The sequence below is a fragment of the Camelus dromedarius genome, chromosome 7 (genome assembly GCF_036321535.1).
Source record: "Camelus dromedarius isolate mCamDro1 chromosome 7, mCamDro1.pat, whole genome shotgun sequence".
Classification (NCBI taxonomy): domain Eukaryota; kingdom Metazoa; phylum Chordata; class Mammalia; order Artiodactyla; family Camelidae; genus Camelus; species Camelus dromedarius.
Genome location: NC_087442.1, coordinates 33,345,692 through 33,367,109, shown reverse-complemented (window position 1 = coordinate 33,367,109; position 21,418 = coordinate 33,345,692). Strand labels below are relative to the sequence as shown.

Below are 21,418 nucleotides of genomic sequence, written 5' to 3'. Positions count from 1 at the left end.
GCAAACATTTCCCAAGCACAAGGAGCTGGTTTTCCTTCAAAAAGAAACACTTTGTAAGCACACAAGGCTTGAAAATGACTGAGAGCTATGGAAGGCTGTTGGGAAAACAAGTGCTAGAATCAAAACCCTAAAGCACGAAAACCTACTTCTGTGTCCTCTCTGGCCCCTTGACACAGTGGCTGAATACTTGGTGCAAGCAATTCATCCTGCAAGGCTGATCACATTCCTACATGAGTAAGGACAGTCTCAGAGTCTCCTAACAATACTCTACTATTTCTCAATCCTCCATACAAACCCTAATCACAGAATTTACTAAAAATGATTTGCTTCTTTCATATTCTAATAGGAAACATTTAGGAAGCAATTAATGCTGAACGAGCAGTCGTTACTGATGAATTAAATCAAGTGTTGAAGAACAGATGCAAACTAGGTTAATTTTCCCAACAGCAAATCAGCCAAGGATATCTTGCTTTGGAAAGCACTGTGTACAAACATAATAATCACACCACTATTTCATTCCCCTTTCCCACTCCTAACCCTATTTAAAAGCATTATCTTGCAGCCCCAGCTTAAAAATTATTAGGCATGAAAAGAGTGAAATTTGTTACATAACATTTGTGACCTGTCCTAATCAGACACTAATACAAATAGATATGTCTAATCATCAACATAATAAGATGCATTCGCCAGAGTTAGGCAATTGTCCTTTATTTCACACTCCACAAAGACAAAGCACTCCTGTGAGACCCAAGCTGTCTTTGTAGCTCTCAGTTGCTTAGCACTGACACCAAATCCCCCAAACAGAATGAACCTGGGATGAACATGTTACTCACATACTGTTGAAGAGCTCGCGGTATGTTTCATCACCTTTGCCTTCTGACATCAGGCTGTCCAGTTTGTCAATTAGCTTGGCTTCCACCTGAAACATACCCAAATGTTACTCTCATTCCTCCCCTTCACAAGGAGGATTTTCTAGGTGAGTTGAAACATTTATTTCCACAAAAGAAAAAGCCACAGTAAATTTTGTGAAAGCAACATTATCAGCTGTGGCTAACAGGAGACACCCCCTTGGAATTCTAGGGCACCAATTTAGATGCAGCAACACGACTTCAAACTCCCAGTGGGGTAGCATGTGCTGCCGCCAAAGACTTCTATTTGTTGATTCAAACACAAATGCTTGCAGCCCAGCTCAAACGTTTCCTAAGTTCTTTTTTTAGGAGCTGTAAAAACTGGCAAGTCTAATGTCTTTTTTTTTTAAATCATTATATATATATATATATATGAACATCAGCAAACTAACATATCCACAAACATTAAATCTTTGATGTGTTTTGTATCTATTTTCTTTCTCAAAACAGTTCGAGGTTGCACTGAATCTTTGCTGAAGTTGAGAATTTGTCCTAACCATGTACAGATGGTAGATCCACAGACATATTCTAAGTCAGCAGTAAGCAGCATGAGAGAGAAAGAGGACATATTTCCTGAAAACCACAGTCAAAACATTTATATTTTCAAAAATGTAATTCCTTTAGGAACTTGAATATCAGGAAGGCAGAAAGAAATACCCCTTCATCTGTCTAGGGCAGCAGAAGACAGAGAAAATGAAGAACCTCTGCATGGCCAGAGAGAGTTCACAAGCAGGGACTGGGAGGGATATCTGACTTTGTCAAAGGGCTAAGCCCAATGATTCCCTCTGAATCAAATTTAAGTAAGGGTGTAACTGAGCAGGACCCTATGCGGCCTTCCCAGGACAGACCCTCCTCCATATCCTCTGCTGCACCTCCTCTCTGAAGTACCCAGATAATAGTATCTCCTGAATATTTCCTGAGTTTTTCAGATGCTAAAAATACCAGGCAAAGGAAGAAATTGACTACTTGATGATCGTGACCCCCCAGACCTTCTGGCACTTAGGGATTGATAGTGTTTGATTCCCTTGTTACCTCAACATCAACCAATCAGACAATTATCTGTGGGCTGATCATGTACCCTGCGACCCACCTCTCCCTTACTGAGCCTTTAAATATGCCTTGCTGAAACCCTCTGAGGAGTTCAGGGTTTTCTTGGGCATGAGCCACCCCATCCTCCTTGCTCAGCCCTGCAATAAACCTTTCTCTGCTCCAAACTCCTACATTTTGGTTTGTTTGGACTCACCGTGTGTTGGGCACATGAACTTCACGAACTTGCGTTTGGTAACAAGGGGATAAAGAGAAAAGGGAAGGAAAGTGAGTCTTCCCTGATACAATTTTTAAATAGTCTTTCATTCACCTATTAGCTGTCTTGAAAATAAATGTAGATATGGATACAGATGAAATGCCATGCTTTTGGCAACAGGAGGGTTCTAGGCAGGCATTCAGCTTGCTCGTACAGTTGACAGTCATTTCTGAGACTTGAGAGAGGCTTCGTTTGGAGAAGCAAGGAGGGCCAGATCCTGCGCACAGGTGGCTGCACACAGGTGAGCACGGTGACTGTGTGAACCGATAGGAGGTCTGCTATCTCCAACATGAGTGGCTTGGCATGGCCAAAGCAGCTGATTTCTGCCATGAGATCTGGTTTTGGAATAAGAACTTTTGTCTTTCCAAAACTGGAGCAGAAACAAGGTCCTACTGTACAGCATAGGGAACTATACCCAGTATCTTATAATAACCTATAACAAAAAAGAATGTGAAAAGGATCACATATATGTGTGTGTGTGTGTCTAACTGAATCACTGTGCTGTACACCAGAAACTAACACAACACTGCAAATCAACTATACTTCAATTAAAAAAAAATAGCTTTGAAGCAGAGCTATTAGATCCTATGTCAGAGAGGAAGGATAGGCTCATCTCCTCGGAATTTCCTTCACAACAATTTCTACTGCTTTTCCCATTAAATTAATTCTTAATGCTTCAAGCAAAGAGCAATAAAACACACTGTGCATGAAATGTTCAAAGCTAAGCCATTCACTAAACACAATTTGCAGACCACTGAGAGGTCAATGATTTTAAGAATCATTAACCTTCTGATTACACTGTGCTGTGTCCAGCATGGAGCAAATGAAGTCTCTGCCAGTCCTTAAACACAGACCTAGGAAATCATAAGATTTTTAAGTGAAGGAATGAAATGTTTTTTTCAGGGCTTCTCGGAGGCTCAGGGGAACACAGTACCAGAGAGGTGTCTAGCTTGGGAGTAGACAGCCCAGGCTGGAATCTGGGTCCCTTGATGGCTGCTTTGGTGCTCATTCCCCAACTCAGAGTTGAATGTGGTGGCTCAGAGATGCTCAAAGAGAACTGAAACTCTTTCAACTGCTATGAGGAGCACATCCACCTACCTGTTTAAAATTGCCACTCCGCCTCTGCTCCCAGTCCATCATATCATGAAAAATAGGAATCATGACATTCCGGAGATCTGGCTGGGGTATCAAGGTCACTTCTAGGAAGGGGCCGATTAGGGCAGGGATGAAATGAAGCTTGTGCTCTCCTAAATGAATGAAATATTTATGTTTCAGAATATTTAGTTTTAGTAAGATTTCTGAACATTAATATTATCAAATTTGTTTAAAACTACTGTCACAAGTCAGTTATAGTTGTCTCCTCAAGCAAGAGAATATTTCCCTAAGCAGATATATAAATAGGAAATCTCCATGTGTTAATATTTCTCCATGATTTTTTTATTAGAAAACTAGGGATCTGCCTTTTTCACAGTTTAAAAAGAGCATAAGATACAATTAAACATTACATAAATCATCAGGAAATAATTATGTACAGAACTGCACATTCACACATTAAAATTTGTATTCAATCACTAAAAATGAGGTTGAAGAAGAATAATACAGGTGAAGGTTTTCAATATAAGTAACTGAAAAAGCAAGGTACCATACAGTATGCACAGGTACATCTTTCATTTAAAAAGAAAAAATATATATGCTAGTCTAGAAGATTCTATCCCCTAATATTAACCACACAATTTATCTCTGGGTGATGATATTACTGGTAATTTATATATATATAAAAGGTATTTCTTATCTGTCTTATATAATTTACATCTCTAAAAATATAATAAACACACAGCCTAAATAAAAATTTAAATGGTAGTCCAGACAACAACAAAAAAGAACAATTTTCTGAAAAGACTACAATGTGGTAATACTGAACTCAACAAGATGTTGAGGAAAGGAGCAGGGGGACATGAATGATTTTGTCTAGCAGATGAGTGCTGAGTCCAGTCCATTACCCTAGTCACCCATGTTAAATCTCAGAGCTTCTATTTTTATAGTAAGAAAACTGTATGCTATGGAAAAACTGTATGCTATGGAAAAACTGTACTATGTACATTTCATATATGCACATTTCATGTATAACCTTTTCCTAGATGGAAAACACGTGATACTGAAAACATCCACTGAGAACCCAAAGAACGAGTTTGGAAGCTGAGCAGAAGAGAGCTGGCTTTATGAAAGAGGATCATTTCCCTCTTATTATTCTTTTCTTCCTTTGATCTTTTGTAGTAAGAGTTGAATACACACAAAATCATGCTGGTCAGAGTTACTTGCCAATTTCAGAGTTACACATCTTCACATTAATTATCACTTTTTCTATTTTTTTTTTGCACTAGAAGGCATGAAGGTGGCCACAGACTTGGATGTACATAAACCAGGGTGAAAGCACAGTTTAAATTTATATTGATTTTAAGGGGGTTTTTAAAAGAGAACATGAAGGAAAAAATCTGGAAAGAAGAAAAAAATTTAGAAAGAGGAGAAAAATGATGAGATGGGCAAACTCAAGTGGGTGTTTGTGAAGTCACTGCTTTTTGTGACTGGAAGTGCCTTTGGATATTTCCGACATCTTCAGAATGTGGCCCCCACTCTTTTCCCTCAATACTATGGGACAACAGGAGGACACACTGGCAGGCCACCGCCAATCTGAAAGTCTTTTTCCATCACTGAAGTCACACAGTCCTTTCATCTCTCTCTGAGGTTTCATCAAAAGTAACTGAATAATTTCTCACCATCTCCAAATTACATATCTACACCCATTACGTGTGCAGAAGAAACTTGGCTTGTAATTTCTTCTGCTTTTCTACCTTTATTTTTGACCTAGGTAATATTTTATCTTTCCCAAGGGACTGCTTAGTTTTCCTCACCAGAGCAAGAATACCTCCTTATTCATCAAAAGAAACTTCCCTGTTAGTCGACCCTTGTATATTTATCTCCAAAGGCATGAATACTTTCAATACCAACAAACTCACTGTAGCAGAACATACAGAGATATCAATTCATAGCTCTTCTCCCTGTATTTCCCCCATCCTCCCAACACACGCATTTCAAGCAGGTAACTAGCAGCCAGCATTTGCAATTCCTTTCCATAGTTATTTTTGTCAGGGCAGAAAGCAGAAGCAACCTGAATTCAATCACTCCTACTGTCATTTGTAAAAGCCTAAACCCACACACCGCTTCTTCAAGATGTCCTGGCAAGTGAGGGATAGAAAGAGAAAAGGTGAAGGAGATTCCTGCAGAGATGAAGGCTGGCAAATCCTGAGATCTGCTGGCTATACACCTGTTCCATGACCCTGCCCCAGGAGATGTCTGTGGGGCTTCAAAGCCTAGTCACCCATGCTGTGCTCCAGCAGAGCCATGGACTGAGGGGACCCTGCGCACAGGACAAAGATCATCTTGGCACGTGACTAATAAGCAGGACCTCCCTGCTGTCTTGACACTGTGATGACACCAAGCCTTTGCACAGCTTTTGGGGGGGTGCATGGGGGCAGGGGGATGAGAGAGGCAGGAAATAAAATGCAATTTCCTGCCAGCCCGTGAGTCCTCTCATACCTGCTTTGGTGGAATGAGATTCAGAGTTGCTACCTTACAATCTTCATTTTTCATCTTTCCCGAGTCTGGCATCCCTCGACCTCTCTAACACAGAACATCCTTAGCCTGCACTTATTTTATTTATCACCTTTTGCTTGAGTATTCTTGAATTTCCTGGTTTAAAAATCTCTTCCATTTATAGACATTTTACAACATGATTTTCTTTAAAAATTTTTTTTTACAAAATTACAAAGAATAGTAAAATAAATCCTCAGACTCATCATCTGGCTTCAATCACTATCATCAATTTTTTTTTTCTAATTTTGTTTCACCTATCAACCCAACTATTTTTTTCCCTAGGAAATTTTAAACCAAGTCAGAGACATCATATCATTCTACTTGCACAAACATCAGTAAGAATCTCTAACAGGTAGGCCATTTTATAAATATAAAATCACAATGCCTTTATCACATCTTTAAAAAAGGCAAACAGATACTAACAACTGTATATAAAATGGACAAACAACAAGGTCCTACTGCACAGCACAGGGAACTATATTCAATAGATATAATGAAAAAGAATACGAAAAGGATACATATGAGTATGTATATCTGAAGCACTATGCTGTACACCAGAATTTACACAACACTGTATACCAACTATACTTCAATAAAAAAAACTACAGAAATAAAATTAAAAAATCAAAAGGGAACAGTGATTCCTTAAACTGATCTAAACCCAGCCTATAGTAAAATGTTCCTGATTGTCTTAAAACACGTCAGTTCCAGTTGGTTTCTTTCAATCGTAATCCAAACAAAATCCATACGCTCAATCTTGTAGCCTGATTCTCTACCTACCCTAGAGAAGCCATGCCCACATTTAAGTCAGGAATGTATGAGGATAGCCTTCTTTACTGAAAACACACTTTGGGAACAAAGAAGCCCTGCAACCGGTACAAGGTCTCCACCAAAGAAAATGCAATTCCTATGTAATCCGCAAAGCAAAATCTTGAGCTCCGTATGGCAACAGTGAAATAAACTTCATTTAGATTATTTATTTTCAAGTCATGGATTTAGTATATTTTCCCCATCTCTAATCGTCAGCCGCGTGGTCTTGTTTTGAAGTATTTAGGGCACCTGCTCCTTGGGCTGTTGGCGCTGTATATTTATGCACACGGAGCAGCCTGTTAGGGAAGTATTGATTTTTCTACAGCAATTACAAGACGCTGTGTTTGCAAATGTGGAAGAAAGAGCCTACTTTATATTTAGAAAGAATGTTAGTTCTACTAAAAATAGGAAGAAGAAACTTAACCTTGTAGCATGATGAATGGCAAAGGTGGGACAGAGCAATAAGGCTAACATCTTTCTTTGTAGACTATTTTAGCAAATGTAGATAAAAATGTATAAATTTGTGGGGGTGGAATTCATGCCTTTCCGCTCCTTTTTATTGAGGTAACACTGCTTTATAATATTATGTAAGTTTTGTGTGTACAACATTGTATTGCAACTTCTGTATACACAACAGTGTGCCCACCACCTAAAGTTTAGTTTCCATCCATCACCCTACAGTTGACCCCTTCACCCATTTCTCCTCCCTTGCCCTCTTGGTCACAACTAATCCATTCTCTGTATCTCTGTGTTTGATTTTGTTTGTTCATTTATTTACTTCTAATATTCTACATATGAATGAAATCATACGATATTTATCACTGTCTGCCTTATTTCACTTAGCATAATACCCTCAAGGTTGTCACAAATGGCAAGATTTCATTTTTATGACTGAGTAGAATTCCTTTGTATGTGTACACAACATCTTCTTTATCCGTTCATCTGTTGATGGAAACTTAGGTTGTTTCCATATCTTGTACTATTGTATATAATGAACACAAGGGTGCATATATCTTTTCAAATTAATTTTTTTTGGTATTTTCTGGATAAATACCCAGAAGTAAAACTGTTGAATCACATGGTAGATCTATTCTTAATTTTTTGAAGAATCTCCATACTGTTTTCCATAGTGGCTGCACCAATTTACGTTCCCACCAACAATGTATGAGGGTTCCCTTTCTTTCACATCCTGTTTAGCACTTGTTATTTCTTGTCTTTTTGATAATAGCTATTTGAATGAGCATGAGGTGGTATCTCATTTTTGTTTTGATTAGCATTTCCCTAATAATTAATGATGCTGAACATCTTTTCATGTACCTGTTGGTCATCTGCATGTCCTCTTTGAAAAGATGTCTTCTCAGATCCTCAGCTCATTTTTAATTTTTTTTTTTTTTTTTGCTGTTGTCGTTGCTGTTGTTGAGTTGTATGAGTTCTTTATATATTTGGGTATTAACCCCTTACTGGGTATATGCTTTGCAAATATCTTCTCCCAATCAGTACGCTGTCCTTTTGTTCTGTTGATGGTTTCCTTTGCTGTGCAGATGCTTTTTAGTTTTAATGAGGTTCCATTTGTTTATTTTTGCTTTTGTTTCCCTTGCCTAAGTAGACATATCCAGGAAGATATTGCTAAGACTTATGTCAAAGAGTGTAATGCCTACATTTTCTTCTTAAGAGTTTAATGGTTTCAGGTTTTACATTCAAGTCTTTAATCCATTTTTAGTTAATTTTTGTGCATGGTGTAAGTGGGTGATCTAGTTTCATTCTTTTGCATGTGGCTGTACGGCAGTTTACTCAGCACCATTTAGTGAAAAGACTGTTGTTTCTCCATTTATGTTCTTTGCTCCTTTGTCACAAATTAATTGTCCATATAAGTGTTGGTTTATTTCTGGGCTCTCAATTCTGTTTCATTGACCTGTGTTTCTGTTTTTATGCCCATATCTTGCTGTTTTGATTACTATAGCCTTCCAGTATAATTTGAAGTCAGGGAATGTGATACCTCTAGCTTGGTTCTTTCTCAAGATTATTTTGGCCATTCAGGGTCTTTTGTGGTTCCATACAAATTTTAGGATTGTTTGTTCTACTTCTCTGAAAAATGTCATGGGGATTTTGATAGAAATTTCACTGAATCTACAGACTGCTTTAGGTAATATGGACATTTTAACAATGTTAACAATGCTAATTCTTCCAATCCATGAGCATGGCATAACTTCCCATTTCTTTGTGTCTTCTTCAATTCCTTTCAACAGTGTCTTATAGTTTTCAGTGTACAGGTCTTTTACTTCCTTGGTTAAATTTATTCTGCTAGGTATTTTATCCCCACCACTGCAATGAAACACTTTAAGTCCTTCAACTAATAAAATGAAAATAATGAGGAATAACACATCTAAGAAAAGATGTTCACTTATCACTACTTCATTTACTTCTTAAAAATATATTTTATCAAAATCACAATGAGGTACCACCTCACATCCATTAGGGTGGCTACCATCAAAAAAACCAGGAAATAACCAGTACTGGCAAGGGTGTGGAGAAATGGGAACACTTGTGCGCTGCTAGTGGGAATGGAAAATGGCGCAGTTGCTGTGGAAAACAGTATGGCGGCTCCTCAAAACTTAACAATAGAATTATCATATGATGCATTGCTCACAGGTAAATCTAGGAGATATAATGATCAGATCTGAAAATCCTACAGCTTCATGTTTAAAAGTAGACTAGTCACCAAATTATGCGTGCTCTTTTTACCCTGTCCTCAGCAGAATGCAAAAACCAACTTATTTCTAGCGTATGGTAGAGTTTCCACACTTCTGAAGTAAACACCAATGATCAAAATCTGATTTTAAAATATTGTCCAGTAAAATTTGTTTCTAAATCTGAGCAACTGGAATATTTCAAATGAAAGTGTATTCAGTCACTCTGGGTATTTCCTCTCCTCAATTTATTTTCTAAAACTTAGTGCTTTTTGTATCTAGTGAGGCTCTTTTTTTTTTTTTTTAATTTAAGTACAGTCAGTTACACTGTGTCAATTTCTGGTGTACAGCATAATGTTTTAGTCATATTTGAGGCTCTTGACTTATGAAATCATAACAGCTTACCGGCTTTACTAAAACATGGTGAATCTGTCTTTATCAAGCTTTTTCCTGTTCCATATAAATTGGACAAAATATTTCAAATATAAGATTTAAAAACTAAGCTCTTACCAGGCAAGGACATTTTTTTTTCTTGTATCCCCCAAAATAATTTGCACATGCCCAGTGCTATGAACTATATTAAATTGAACCTATTAGCCTGTTCCCTTAAAAATGAAAATCTGAACAAATTCTCCTTTAGCATTTCTAATACTCAATATGACCTATTTATAGGAAAAACAAATTATAACTAATATATTTTGATATTCTTAAGTAACAAGCTGACTTAGGCTCTGCAAGGGGTATTAAAATAGTGCCCTGAATACTCTATTTTTCTTATCATTTCTGTAAAAATATAAGTTGGAAGAGAGGCTTTAACACTTCTGAACATTCTCCAATTCCAGTTGCCATACAGTAGCAATGACCTTTAAAATTCACCTGATGTTTTGGAAGTCTCAGAGCACAACTCTAGGTAAATAATGCAGACACCAAGGAATTAAGCGAAGATTTACACTCACCCTCTATTTGAACTATGTTATGCTGGGAATTTGTAGTTGCGTATAATGAGCCTTTTCTAACAGAGTGCTAGAGCTAGTCTTTAGGGCTGGAAGAACAAAGAAAGGGGACACTGTTGTCTAAAGCAGAGCTTTTCAATCTTTAGTCAAGTGCGTAAAAATCACCTGGAGAACCAGTAAAAACTTAGACTGTTGTGCCCCTTCTCAGAGATTCTCAGAGACTCTGTTTCAGTGGGTCTGGGGTGGAGCCAGAGAATGCATATTTCTTATAAGCTTCCGGGTGATGCTAGTCTACTAAGTACCACCGTTCTAAAGAACACTGACATTGTAACACATTGCTGGGATCAGTACACTCCAGAGATTTTTCATATTCTCTAGATTTCTGAAGAAAACAAAGAAGTAATTTAACATGTAACCCAGAGGGGTAGAAAGATTTTTGTTTCAGAGATAAAACAGATAAGAAAAGTTTATGAAGTATACAAGGACATCTTTAAGGAGACGGTTTTATTTAGCAAGCCGTGGGTCATAAGCCTAAGTGCACAGGTATCCGGCTTGGAGAAAAATTTACGTGAAAATTACCATACATGGCAATGTCAAGATTTGTCTACAAGAGGTGAACCTGCCATGTTTTCTAACATTCTGTTAGCTCAAATGAATCTGTCCTGGTCTTATCATTTGAGCTCTGACAACAGCCTAAATCACACAGAATTTCAATGCAGCCTTCTTTGGAATTCACCTTGCTAAATTAATGCCAAAGGCAGTAAGGACATTCCAAGGGTCTTGATCTGTTTTTGAAAAACAAAGACACAAAGAATCAATGAAACATCAAGACTGAGAGGAGTGCTCTTCAAATAAGACAAACTGAGGTTAAGTTTGAGCTGAATCTAAAGACTTAAGGACTTCTGACTGGTGTTAGTCAAGTGGAGGTTGCTTTCAAGAAACTAACTCACTTTTTTCCCCCTGAAATTACCAGCAAGCATTAAACACTGGACTCAGTGATATAGAACAGGTTTCCTCAAATTGCCTTGTATATATTGTACATTTGAGGGATATACATATTCTGGTCAAAAATCACTCTGTAATGTGAACTGAAGTATATTGATAATGGTTCTGTTTTCACTTACAGAAAACAAATCCTGCCATCTCCAAGTTGTGCTTGGATGAACCCAAGAGAAAAGATACTTTCAGGTCATTACATATTCAATTCAAATAGGTCTACCACTTTAATAAATCACAAGGGGGGAATTACATTGCAGTAATAGTAACTGAATGCTATAAACTTGCATAATTAACATACCAAGTTAAATAAGTTATGGATCTCTATAAAGAAACCTTAAGTCAATGAGATTTTAACAATTCATTTTCTAAATATTATTCTTTTCTATGCAACCAGGGCTGTGTCATCAATTTGCTGGATAATGTGCTCTATCTGCTGTGGCAGATGAACAAAATAGGGTCTAATAGTTTCTTAGCAATTGCAGATGCTTTTAAATCCTTTGGCTATGTACTATATGATACAGGTCATTGGCTTCAACTTTTTAAGAGCACAGATGCTCAAGCCAATGTTTCATAAAGTTTATTCTAAATTCGTTATGATTCATAGCCTCAGTTCAGAGTTCTAGAAATTCTGGAATTCACAATTCTAAATTCTGGAAGTTTAGCTCATTGCTAGAATTGTGTGTATTACTGGAACAGTGCTAGATTATAAAATTTGTTACTCAGTGATAATAAAACACACAAAAGAAAGGTGATTTTTTTTTCATACAGACACCAACGTAAAGAATTAGCTGTGACCTGATTCAGTGCCAAAGTGTCAATTACTCTCTATTGATTTCTTTATTGACTTAGACATTTGGTTTCAAATGCTGTCATTGGTAAATTGTCCTTCTTCATTTGTACACCTAAAAGGACAGTAATGAGCTATAAAATGGAGGTGGCTTCTTTTTCCATTACTTACCCAGGTTTTGCCACATGCTGAAAATTTCACAACCCATTGTTACTCGCATGTCACCATACCTGAAATAGAACAAAAATCAAATCTGATACAAAGTCTCCAGAACAAAGAAGTATCTGTGTCTCTTTAGGATACCATCTATCACTCTGAATTAAAAGGCAGCATGTTTTTAATTAAAGATGGTTAATGTAAATGAGTTTTTATTAAGGTATAATTGACAGAACATGATATTGGTTTCAAGTGTTCAACGTAATAATTTGAATATTTGTATATATTGCAAAATGGTCACCACCCTAAGTCCAGTTAATATCCATCACCATACCCAGTTACAAAATTTTTTCTTCTTTTAATAAAAACTTTAAAGATTTACTCTCCCAGCTACTTTCGAATATGCAGTACAGTCTTGCTTAACTGTAGTCACCATGCTGTACACAACATCCCCATGACTTATTCATTTCATAACTGGAAATGTTTGCAGTGTACATGTCTTGATGCCCCTAATTCCAATTCTCATATAAATCCTTTAGTAAAACAGATCTGTCTCATAATTTTTTGCTCCTATAGTAATTTTTAATTCTGAAAGACTGCAGACAAAAATGTTTAAATAAGTTCAAAACAATGAAATTTCCAGAAAAGACTGCTTGTCCTCTTGGGTCAATGTCTCTCAACGATGATTTCTAGTTACAGAAATCTGATTTATAAATCATTTGAACTAAATACCCTTTAAAAGGGACAACTTTTGATTTGCCTCTTATTCCCACCTGATTATGCACTGGTACTTACTTTTCTAACACTTTTTTCTTTTTGGAAGGTGTGAACATCTCTAACTGCAGACACAGCTGGTTTATAAAGATGACCGCAAGGTAAAAGTAGGAATCCCAGATCTAAAGCAAGAACAAGACATTTAAATACCACGGGGTTACAAAAATATCTACTGGTGAAACGACATGATTTCTTGGATTTGCTTCAGAAGTGTTGAGTGGATGGAGGTATAGTTGCAATAAGATTAGCCATGAGTTGGTAACAGTTGAAGCTGGATGTGCGTATGTGGGAATATTCATCATACTATTCTCTACACTTTTATACATGCTTGAAACTTTCTATAACAAAGAAGAAGCTAACTAACCAGATAAATACTATATTTTTATATTGCTTCAGTGCTGTATCCCAAGTTTCATGAGCTCTCTGGTAGATGTTAAAATGGTAGATGTTTTGTTTCTCTTGTAACATTTCTGTGTGTCTCCAAGGAGGCTGAGGTATAAATTGGATTACTTAATTCCTGTGTTATTTCATGTTTGGAACCCCTTTTAATGTAGAACAAAAAAAGAGACTCATGCATGCTTTTGAATATGGTAATTGCTTTAAATCCAGAGAGTATATAAAAATTCCCTACCCAGACAAATCTTCTAAGTTCTCTTATACCAAAAATGGCATCAGAAAGAGATCAGAATAAGATCCCCAGAAATAAATGTAACCAAAAGCATGAAGGACATAATGGAAGAAAACTACTTTTCTATTGACACCACGTAAAATTAAAGATAAATTGGAGAAACATTATAAAGAATTAACATCTTTTATACATAAAGAGCACTCACAAATAAAAAAGAGTATGATAAAACTCCAAGCAAAACAATAAAAGTCAAGAACAGATACCTCACAAAACTGAATTTTAGTCAATAACTAGTCAGTAACTAATAATTAGTGACTAATGAACAATTAATAACATAACTAGTAAGAAATGTAAATTAAAACAAAAAAAATTGTTCCCTTTATCAAAATATCAAAAAAAGTTGTCTCTCCTAGTGTCGGTATACGTATAGACAATCAAATATAATTGGCACAACTTTTAACTCAGCATTTCCACTTACAAATATTTACCCAAAGAAATAACTAGAGTTATTTTTTTTAATTTTGCAAGAATATTCATAAAAAGAATAATCTATCAGAATAAAGTAGTAGACACAATTCAAATATTAAAAAGTAGAGCTCTGATTATGAAATTTGATACACTGATTACTGTACGGTAAAAAGACATATTACATAACCATCAAAATTCCATTGGTTTCTATTGTACTTTTTTTGTATTTCCTCATTATTCAATAAACAAATTTTTATTTAAAATTAAATGTTTAATATAAAAGATGTTACTTTGAAAAAGAATAAGAAAACAAGATGTCAAAAAGATAAAGGACCATTAAGAAGGGAAACCAAGGTAGGCACTGCCCATCTTTATTTACAAGTTATCATATCCCATTTAAAAAATAGCATATCAAGAATTCTTAGAGACCCAGGCATATCACATTATATCACTGACTTACAGAGAGATCTGCCTTAAAGAATCTTACTCATCCTTCATTTTTTTGCTTTTAATTAATTCATTCTAAAAATTGGGAAGATGAAGTAAAGGAACTAAAGGGTTTACTTTGTAAATACGTTCATCACATAAACTCTATTTTAAAAGCTGCCTTAAAAACATTATGTTCTAAGTTCTTTTTGTCATGTGTGGGGATCAAAAAGAAAAGAATAAGAATTAAAATTTACAGTAACAATAAAGAACTCTCTCTCCTCTTAAGCATTATGATTTCCACCAGGTTGATAAGCTTACTTACACTCCTAACTTGTTCACAAATATAATGAAAAACTCTTCTAATATTATTCATAATTAACACCAATATGGTCCAAGATTAATTTGAAGTAACTGGAGTAAATTTATTCTCCTATTATTAAGAGATAGAAAATACAAAAGGTAAATTTCCAGGAGAACCGCATGAAACCTTTCAGCCCAAGCAGTATAGTCATCTAAATGGATACTTACTTTATAATCAAAGTTTTCATTTAAGAAGTTCTTACGAAGAGCATCTGACAGGTACAGAACTGTTGTAATAATAACGCTAGTGATAAAAAAAAGAATACATTTTAGGTTGGAAACCTCATGCTACTGAAAATCATTTATTAGATAAAAATCAAGACAACTAAGATAAAAAAACCTCCTTCAGTAAGCTTATGAAACAATATTAGGTAATTTATACTCAAAATAAAAAAGAAAACAGATGCCCAGCAAAAAAGGGAAAATAAATCTATCACTAAAATGATGAAATGATACACAGAAAAATCTATGAAGTCATACGACTGAGAATTATATTAATATCTTGATGTTTCATAGTTTTTAAATTTTCTAAACAAAGCAAAAACAATTTAATATAAATATAATATTCCATATTTGATTAACACGGGGGAAAAAATCAAACTTTTACAAAATAGAAAAAGAAATGAAGTCCAAAAGATGAAATGGATAGGATAAAGTGACAGAATATATGGAATATTTATTAGCTGTCTTCTCTCTGCTCTCCGCCATTTAAGGTGTCAGGGGGCATGCAACAATTACAGACTGTGAAATTGTCTGTGACCCAGTACTAGGCAGTGTGAAACTGACAGTGAGTGTTATAGCAATTCAGAGAATGGGGCATCTCAGGGCTGGAGAAATTAGAGAAAGCCTGACAGAGGGGGCATATACAGCCATATGCATTCAACATGAAACAAAACAAGACACCCCACCAATCTCACATCTTGGTTATCCTACTGGTAAAATACCGATTAGAAGAATATTTATATATATATATATATATATATATATATATATATATATATATATATGTTCATGATTATTACCCACTGGAAAACTCACTATTATAATCTTGTGGGGCAGGGGAGCATTAATGAGGCTAGGGAGTTGGATGGTTGAATGTGCAAGCTCATGTTAGGAAAAGGAAAGAGAAGAAAACCATCATTTTCGTGGGCACTTGTTCTACTATGAACAAGCACTGTGTTACATTTGCGTGTGTTCAAAATGTCATTTACATCTTCCAATGAATATTCCTATGAAAGTTAAGTATAAGTAAAGCCTATGAGACTGAGAAGTCTGATGGTTTCTTCCACCCCCCCACCCAAAACTGGCAGATATCAACAGTGAACTTCATATCAAAGGGACAAATCACCTGCAGATAAACATATAAAGAGGCAATTTTCCATAAACACTGGTGAAATCAATGATGATAACTGAACAAATTCCCAAAGTAGTTACTTCAAATCTTCCTTTAAGAAACTAAGGCTCAATGATCAGAAAATGGAATGCTACTAGGCAAGGATGGGGTTCTTTGCTCAACATCTAGTAGAAGATGGTTGGACTTCTAAGCCTGAAGAAGAAAATTTTACATCCTTAACAAATATTCTGCTTTGACATTCAATGGAGAACACACACAGTCCCACTACAGCTCAGTTTTACATTGAAAAAACTACCTTTTGGCCCACAACTATAGCTTGGATTGTTGTTCAGAAACATGTTAGTGAAACATGATGTACCTGGGATTTGAGCTTTGGCCCCAATGTCTTGGAAAGGAGCCAACAAACTCAATCTTCCAAGAGAGAAAGGTCATTCTATTTATTTAATGCTGGGTCCCAAACACGCAAAGAAAATTCATGGCTTCTTGAACTGTGCTTGGTGGTAAACAACATGGAGTCTCTCTGGCTTTACAAAGGACCAGTGAGTCCTACTAGAATCACTTGGGAGCTTTAAAAACACAGATGTCTGAATCACACCCCCTGAGAATTAATAACTGGGCTGGGGTACAACCTGGACATCAGGGTTGGTAAAGCTCCCAGGCGGTTCTTAGGCACACCCAGGGCCAAGAACCATGGTCCAGACAAACTTTGTAAAAGTTAGACACACTTTAATGGGTACATGGTGATCTAGTTAAAAAAGATGCAGGTTGTGATTCAGCAGGCCTGGGATGGGGCCTGAGGTTCTGCATGTCTAACAAGCTCCAGGAGATACTCACGCTGTCGATTCACAACCCACCCTTTCAAGAGCAAGGTTCTAGAGAGATCAGAGTCAGAAACACATTCCAACAAATTCCACTTCACTCTCTCCTGGCTTCTAGAATTTTAGGCTGATGACTACTAAGGTTCTTTAATGGGCCAGACAACCTTGATCTACATGGAACACCTCATTCTTTTATCAAGGCTGCTCAATCATCAGGCACAGAGCATTTTCAGGAACTTTGGAAAACACTGAGACCTGAAAAAGTGTTACCGAATCAAAAATTGAAATTAAAAGTAAAAACTAAAAGTGGTTCATTACATGTGTGCAGACTGCAACATTATCATTTTCACTAATTGTCCAATTTAATATTCATGCTACTTCTATTATATTAAAAAATAGAGGTTACTTTTTATAATTTCACAAGAATTCCTAAAGACACAAAAATGGGGAGAGATCACATCCAACTGGAATTAAATTATTTAATCCATAGGCCAGTAATTTAAAAAGCCAAATGTAAAAATTGCTTTTCACTTTGGCCTGTGGCATGTGGGCCTATTTAATATGTTTGATATAATGAGGGGTAAGACCTCCAAAAATAAGACTTCCCAGGGTGAGAAAGATCTTAAAATGACTCTACCTCAATTGCTTTTCATTTATGCTTGTAACATTCAGCCCAAGTCACAGAGGCAGCTCGCAAAGCTTTTTATGTCTCAGCACTAAGACAGTTCCCTGGCACACAGGTCCCCAAGACAGCTAAAGGCATAGATACATTATTGCTCCTTTGTTGTAGTGGATACCTGTAGCGTTTAGGGACCTTTCTATATCTGTTCCGATTTATCCAAAATCATGTGGTTCCTTTGATTTTATTCTTTTACTCATGACTGAGTTTCCGAATATGAGGACATTTCAAATCTCAGTGCTCCACTTCAACAGCCAAGAAAGGTTTGTAATCTGTTACTACAAATGGTCAAATTACTGATGTCTGCCATAGAAATGCAGGCATAAGGATCACTTTTGACAACCATAATCTATGGCTCAGCAGGATAAAACGTATACATAAAAGAGAAACGGGTGCATAGGAAATCTAAGCTATTTCTTCCAGTTTTCCAGTTGCCACTTCATTCTGGCATTTAGAAAGTATTTTTCAAGCAATGCTATCACCCCCCCTGTACAGACTTCATCTCCTGTAAAGCATCCTTTTGAAAACTATTCCAAACTGATAATCTGCTCAAGCAAAAGCCCATCTCCATGAATTATACATGGACTGAGAGAAGCACCTTTTGAATGAACTAGGCATCAGCAAGGCTGATGTGTGTGCGCTGAAAAACGAAGATCTACATCTGGGGTACAGCTTCCCTACAACCTGGTAGGTAAAATGGGCAGAAGAGATTACCACAAAGGCATTTAGGACAGATGAAGATCCTAGGGAGCCATCAAGGAAACTGATTGAAGCTAGTGGTTCTCAAATTTCAGTGCATGAGAAGGACCTGAGGAATCAGAAGACTTCAGGGCTTCACCAGTGCCAATGGCTCGGTAAGATGGTGCTGGGGTCCAGCCAGGTGATTCTGATGTGCTCGTTCACTTCAAGGACAGGTGTTACAGATCAGAGAGAAGACAGACAAGGGTTGGACCCTGGAGAGCAATGACATATGGGGAATCTGGCCTTGTTAAACACTGCATCACCAAGGGCCCAGCCCAGTATGTGTTTGCTGAATGACTGTAGCCTCAAAACTGTATTTACATCTATGCCTCGTGATAATTATTTGCTGTACTAGGTAATTCTAAAATGTGTAGCTTGCAAAATTTTTTATACTTTTTAAAAATAAATATTTTGAAGAAGAGACTGATATTAGACCCTCTCCAAGGCTGATGGAGAAAGGCACTCCAACTGGAGGCCATGGTATCAGCTAAAACAGGGAAGCAAGAAAAGGAGTGATTCTGCTTTTAGTCAAGGAAGTAGGCAATGGGGGTGAGGTAAAAAGAACGAACAAAGATTGAAGTTGAAGGATTTTTAAAAAAAATCCCCCGACTTCCTCCTCTAGGCAGTATTGGTAGAAAATTGCTCACGTGGCAACAGCCTCAGTTTTTTTGGATCTACTAGGCTTAAACCCTAATGTATTCATTGCCTTTCCTCGTGTATTCACTCTCTCTACCAGCTCCTCACAGCTCACCAGGAGATGCAGTGGGCAAGCAATTCTTGTATAAATATTTGCTATTAACTATTGAAGGTTTGGCACATTCATCTTATTAACATATAGTTTTGATAAAAATCACTATCTTTCCTCTTCCTGGACAGTAAAAACATTTAAAGATAATTACCCCGATAGAAAAACACCATCAATAAATAAGCAATAGTAGGTGCGTCCTGGGTGCTCAACAGCTTAGCTACTCTAACACCCAACTCTTCATGGTCAGTATCACATGCTCTGTCTTCCTGTTACTGTGGATCAACAATCGACTCTCCTAGCTGAGGCTAAGCTCCATGTGTGCGTTAGATCAGTGCTTCTCTAGACGTGGTGAGCTTCCTTCATTGAGAAAGTCTTACCACAAGAAAACAATGTCAGCCGAACCATACTGCATGCTTATGCAGCTGATTTAATTTCCAATGCAAGGTGATGATGGACAGTTAACAGAATAGAAAAGCTGTTTTCAGACAGACACAATGAGAAACACTGCACTTGATCTCATCCCTACTTCTGTACCCAAGGACAATGCATCTTCATAGATGCCTATTTGCTTTGGCACAATCAATATTTCTTTTTTCTGGCCCCTCCTATCAGGAAACTAACATGCATAACATTCCATTTAAAAAAAAAAAAAAAACGAGTCGTAGTCCTTATATCTCCTTCCAGATATAGCCCCATTTCTCTGATCCTTTTTACAGCAAACTTTTCTAAAGAGCTGCTTATAATTACTGCTTTCACTTTGTCGATTCCCATCTGTTCCTGAATTCACTCTAGTAAGACTTTCATCACCACTGCACTGCAACAGCACTTGTCAAGGTCACCAGTATTGATACCACACTGCCAAATCCCAGGGATGACTGCCAGCCCTCATCCTCTACCCTCCCAGCAGCTCCTGATCCTCCCTCCTTCATGAAATAGTTTCTTCACACGATATTATACCCTTCTGGTTCTCATCTTAGATCACAGGCTGCTCCTTTTCAGTCTCCTTTGCTGGATGCTTCTTGACATCCTGACCTTTGAAAGGTTGGCATGTTCCAGGGCCCAGTCTTAGGGACTCTTCTTTTTTCAACTTATACTTCCTTTCAGGGCACTTTCATTCAGTTCCATGGCTTCAAATACTGCCCAATGCTGATGACCCTCAAATTTGTATCTCTAGCCTTGACCTCTTCTCTGAGATCCATACGAGCTCCATCTAGCTTCTTCTCCTACATCTCCTCTGGTGTAGCTAATGGCATCTCAAACTTCCCTAATGCTGCTCCTCTCTCTGAATCTTCCATCTAAGTGAATAGTACCACCATGTGCCCTTCTGTTCAGGCCAAAATTCTAAGAGCTATCTTCATTTTTTTTTCTCTCCAACCCACATCCAATCATCGGAAGTCTTGCTACCTCTGTGTTCAAAATTAATCTTCTTACTACATTCATTGCTACCTACCTGTTCAAGCCATCATCATTTCTTACCTGGATTGCTGTATTAAGCTCCTAACTAGTCCTTTCTGGTTTCTTTTTGTCTCTCTGTTCCCTAATATTTGGATCCTGTCTTCCTCTTCCAACTTCATTTTTACTGGTTCCTTCCCTCTTCATATTTCAGCCACATAAACAGTCTTTCAGATCCTTAAATGTGCCACATTCACTCTGACCACAGGGCCTTTGTATATGCTATTCTTGATGATAAGAATATTCTTCCTTTGTTGTTAACTCCTGCTTTAGCTTTCAGCTCTAGTTTCACTCCTTCATTAAAAAAAAAGAAGAAGTAGAAGAAAAAACCACACTTTTCTATCCCAGTCCAGAACAAAGTTCCTTTCATACCCTCTCTGAGAGAACTGCAATCTTTATCTTTATAGCATTTATTTTCCCTTAGGCACCGGAATATATTTGTTGAATGGATGGGTCAATGAATGAATGGATGACCTCCCCTAAGAATCTTTAATTCCATAAACCACTTATTTGCTATAGATCTCACTTGAAGGCTAAACTGATGAAGGTAAAACTCAACTAAATAATCCAGTGTTTGGTGGGAAAAAAACCACAAAAGAAGTACGATATGTTTGCAGCCAACATGTACACAAAATAAACAAAATAAGGGCCTGAAATTTCAACTGCAGGGCCAAGGAGTTTTTACTTTCCTCGGTAAGCAAGTCTGTTATGAG

The 21,418-nt window shown here is 37.0% G+C and overlaps 1 protein-coding gene across 3 annotated transcripts in view; it reads right to left on the bottom strand.

The window, feature by feature from the left end:
* Window positions 1-21,418, bottom strand: part of DOCK4 (dedicator of cytokinesis 4) — a 405,833-nt gene that overhangs the window by 54,877 nt on the left and 329,538 nt on the right. For all 3 annotated transcript variants that reach the window (XM_031455220.2, XM_031455219.2, XM_031455221.2), the window contains exons 28-32: window positions 15,082-15,157; window positions 13,050-13,150; window positions 12,270-12,328; window positions 3,310-3,458; window positions 834-919 (exon numbers count right to left, since the gene is read on the bottom strand). In XM_031455220.2, coding sequence (XP_031311080.1) covers window positions 834-919; window positions 3,310-3,458; window positions 12,270-12,328; window positions 13,050-13,150; window positions 15,082-15,157 — 471 coding nt within the window. The remainder of the gene's footprint in view (window positions 1-833; window positions 920-3,309; window positions 3,459-12,269; window positions 12,329-13,049; window positions 13,151-15,081; window positions 15,158-21,418) is intronic.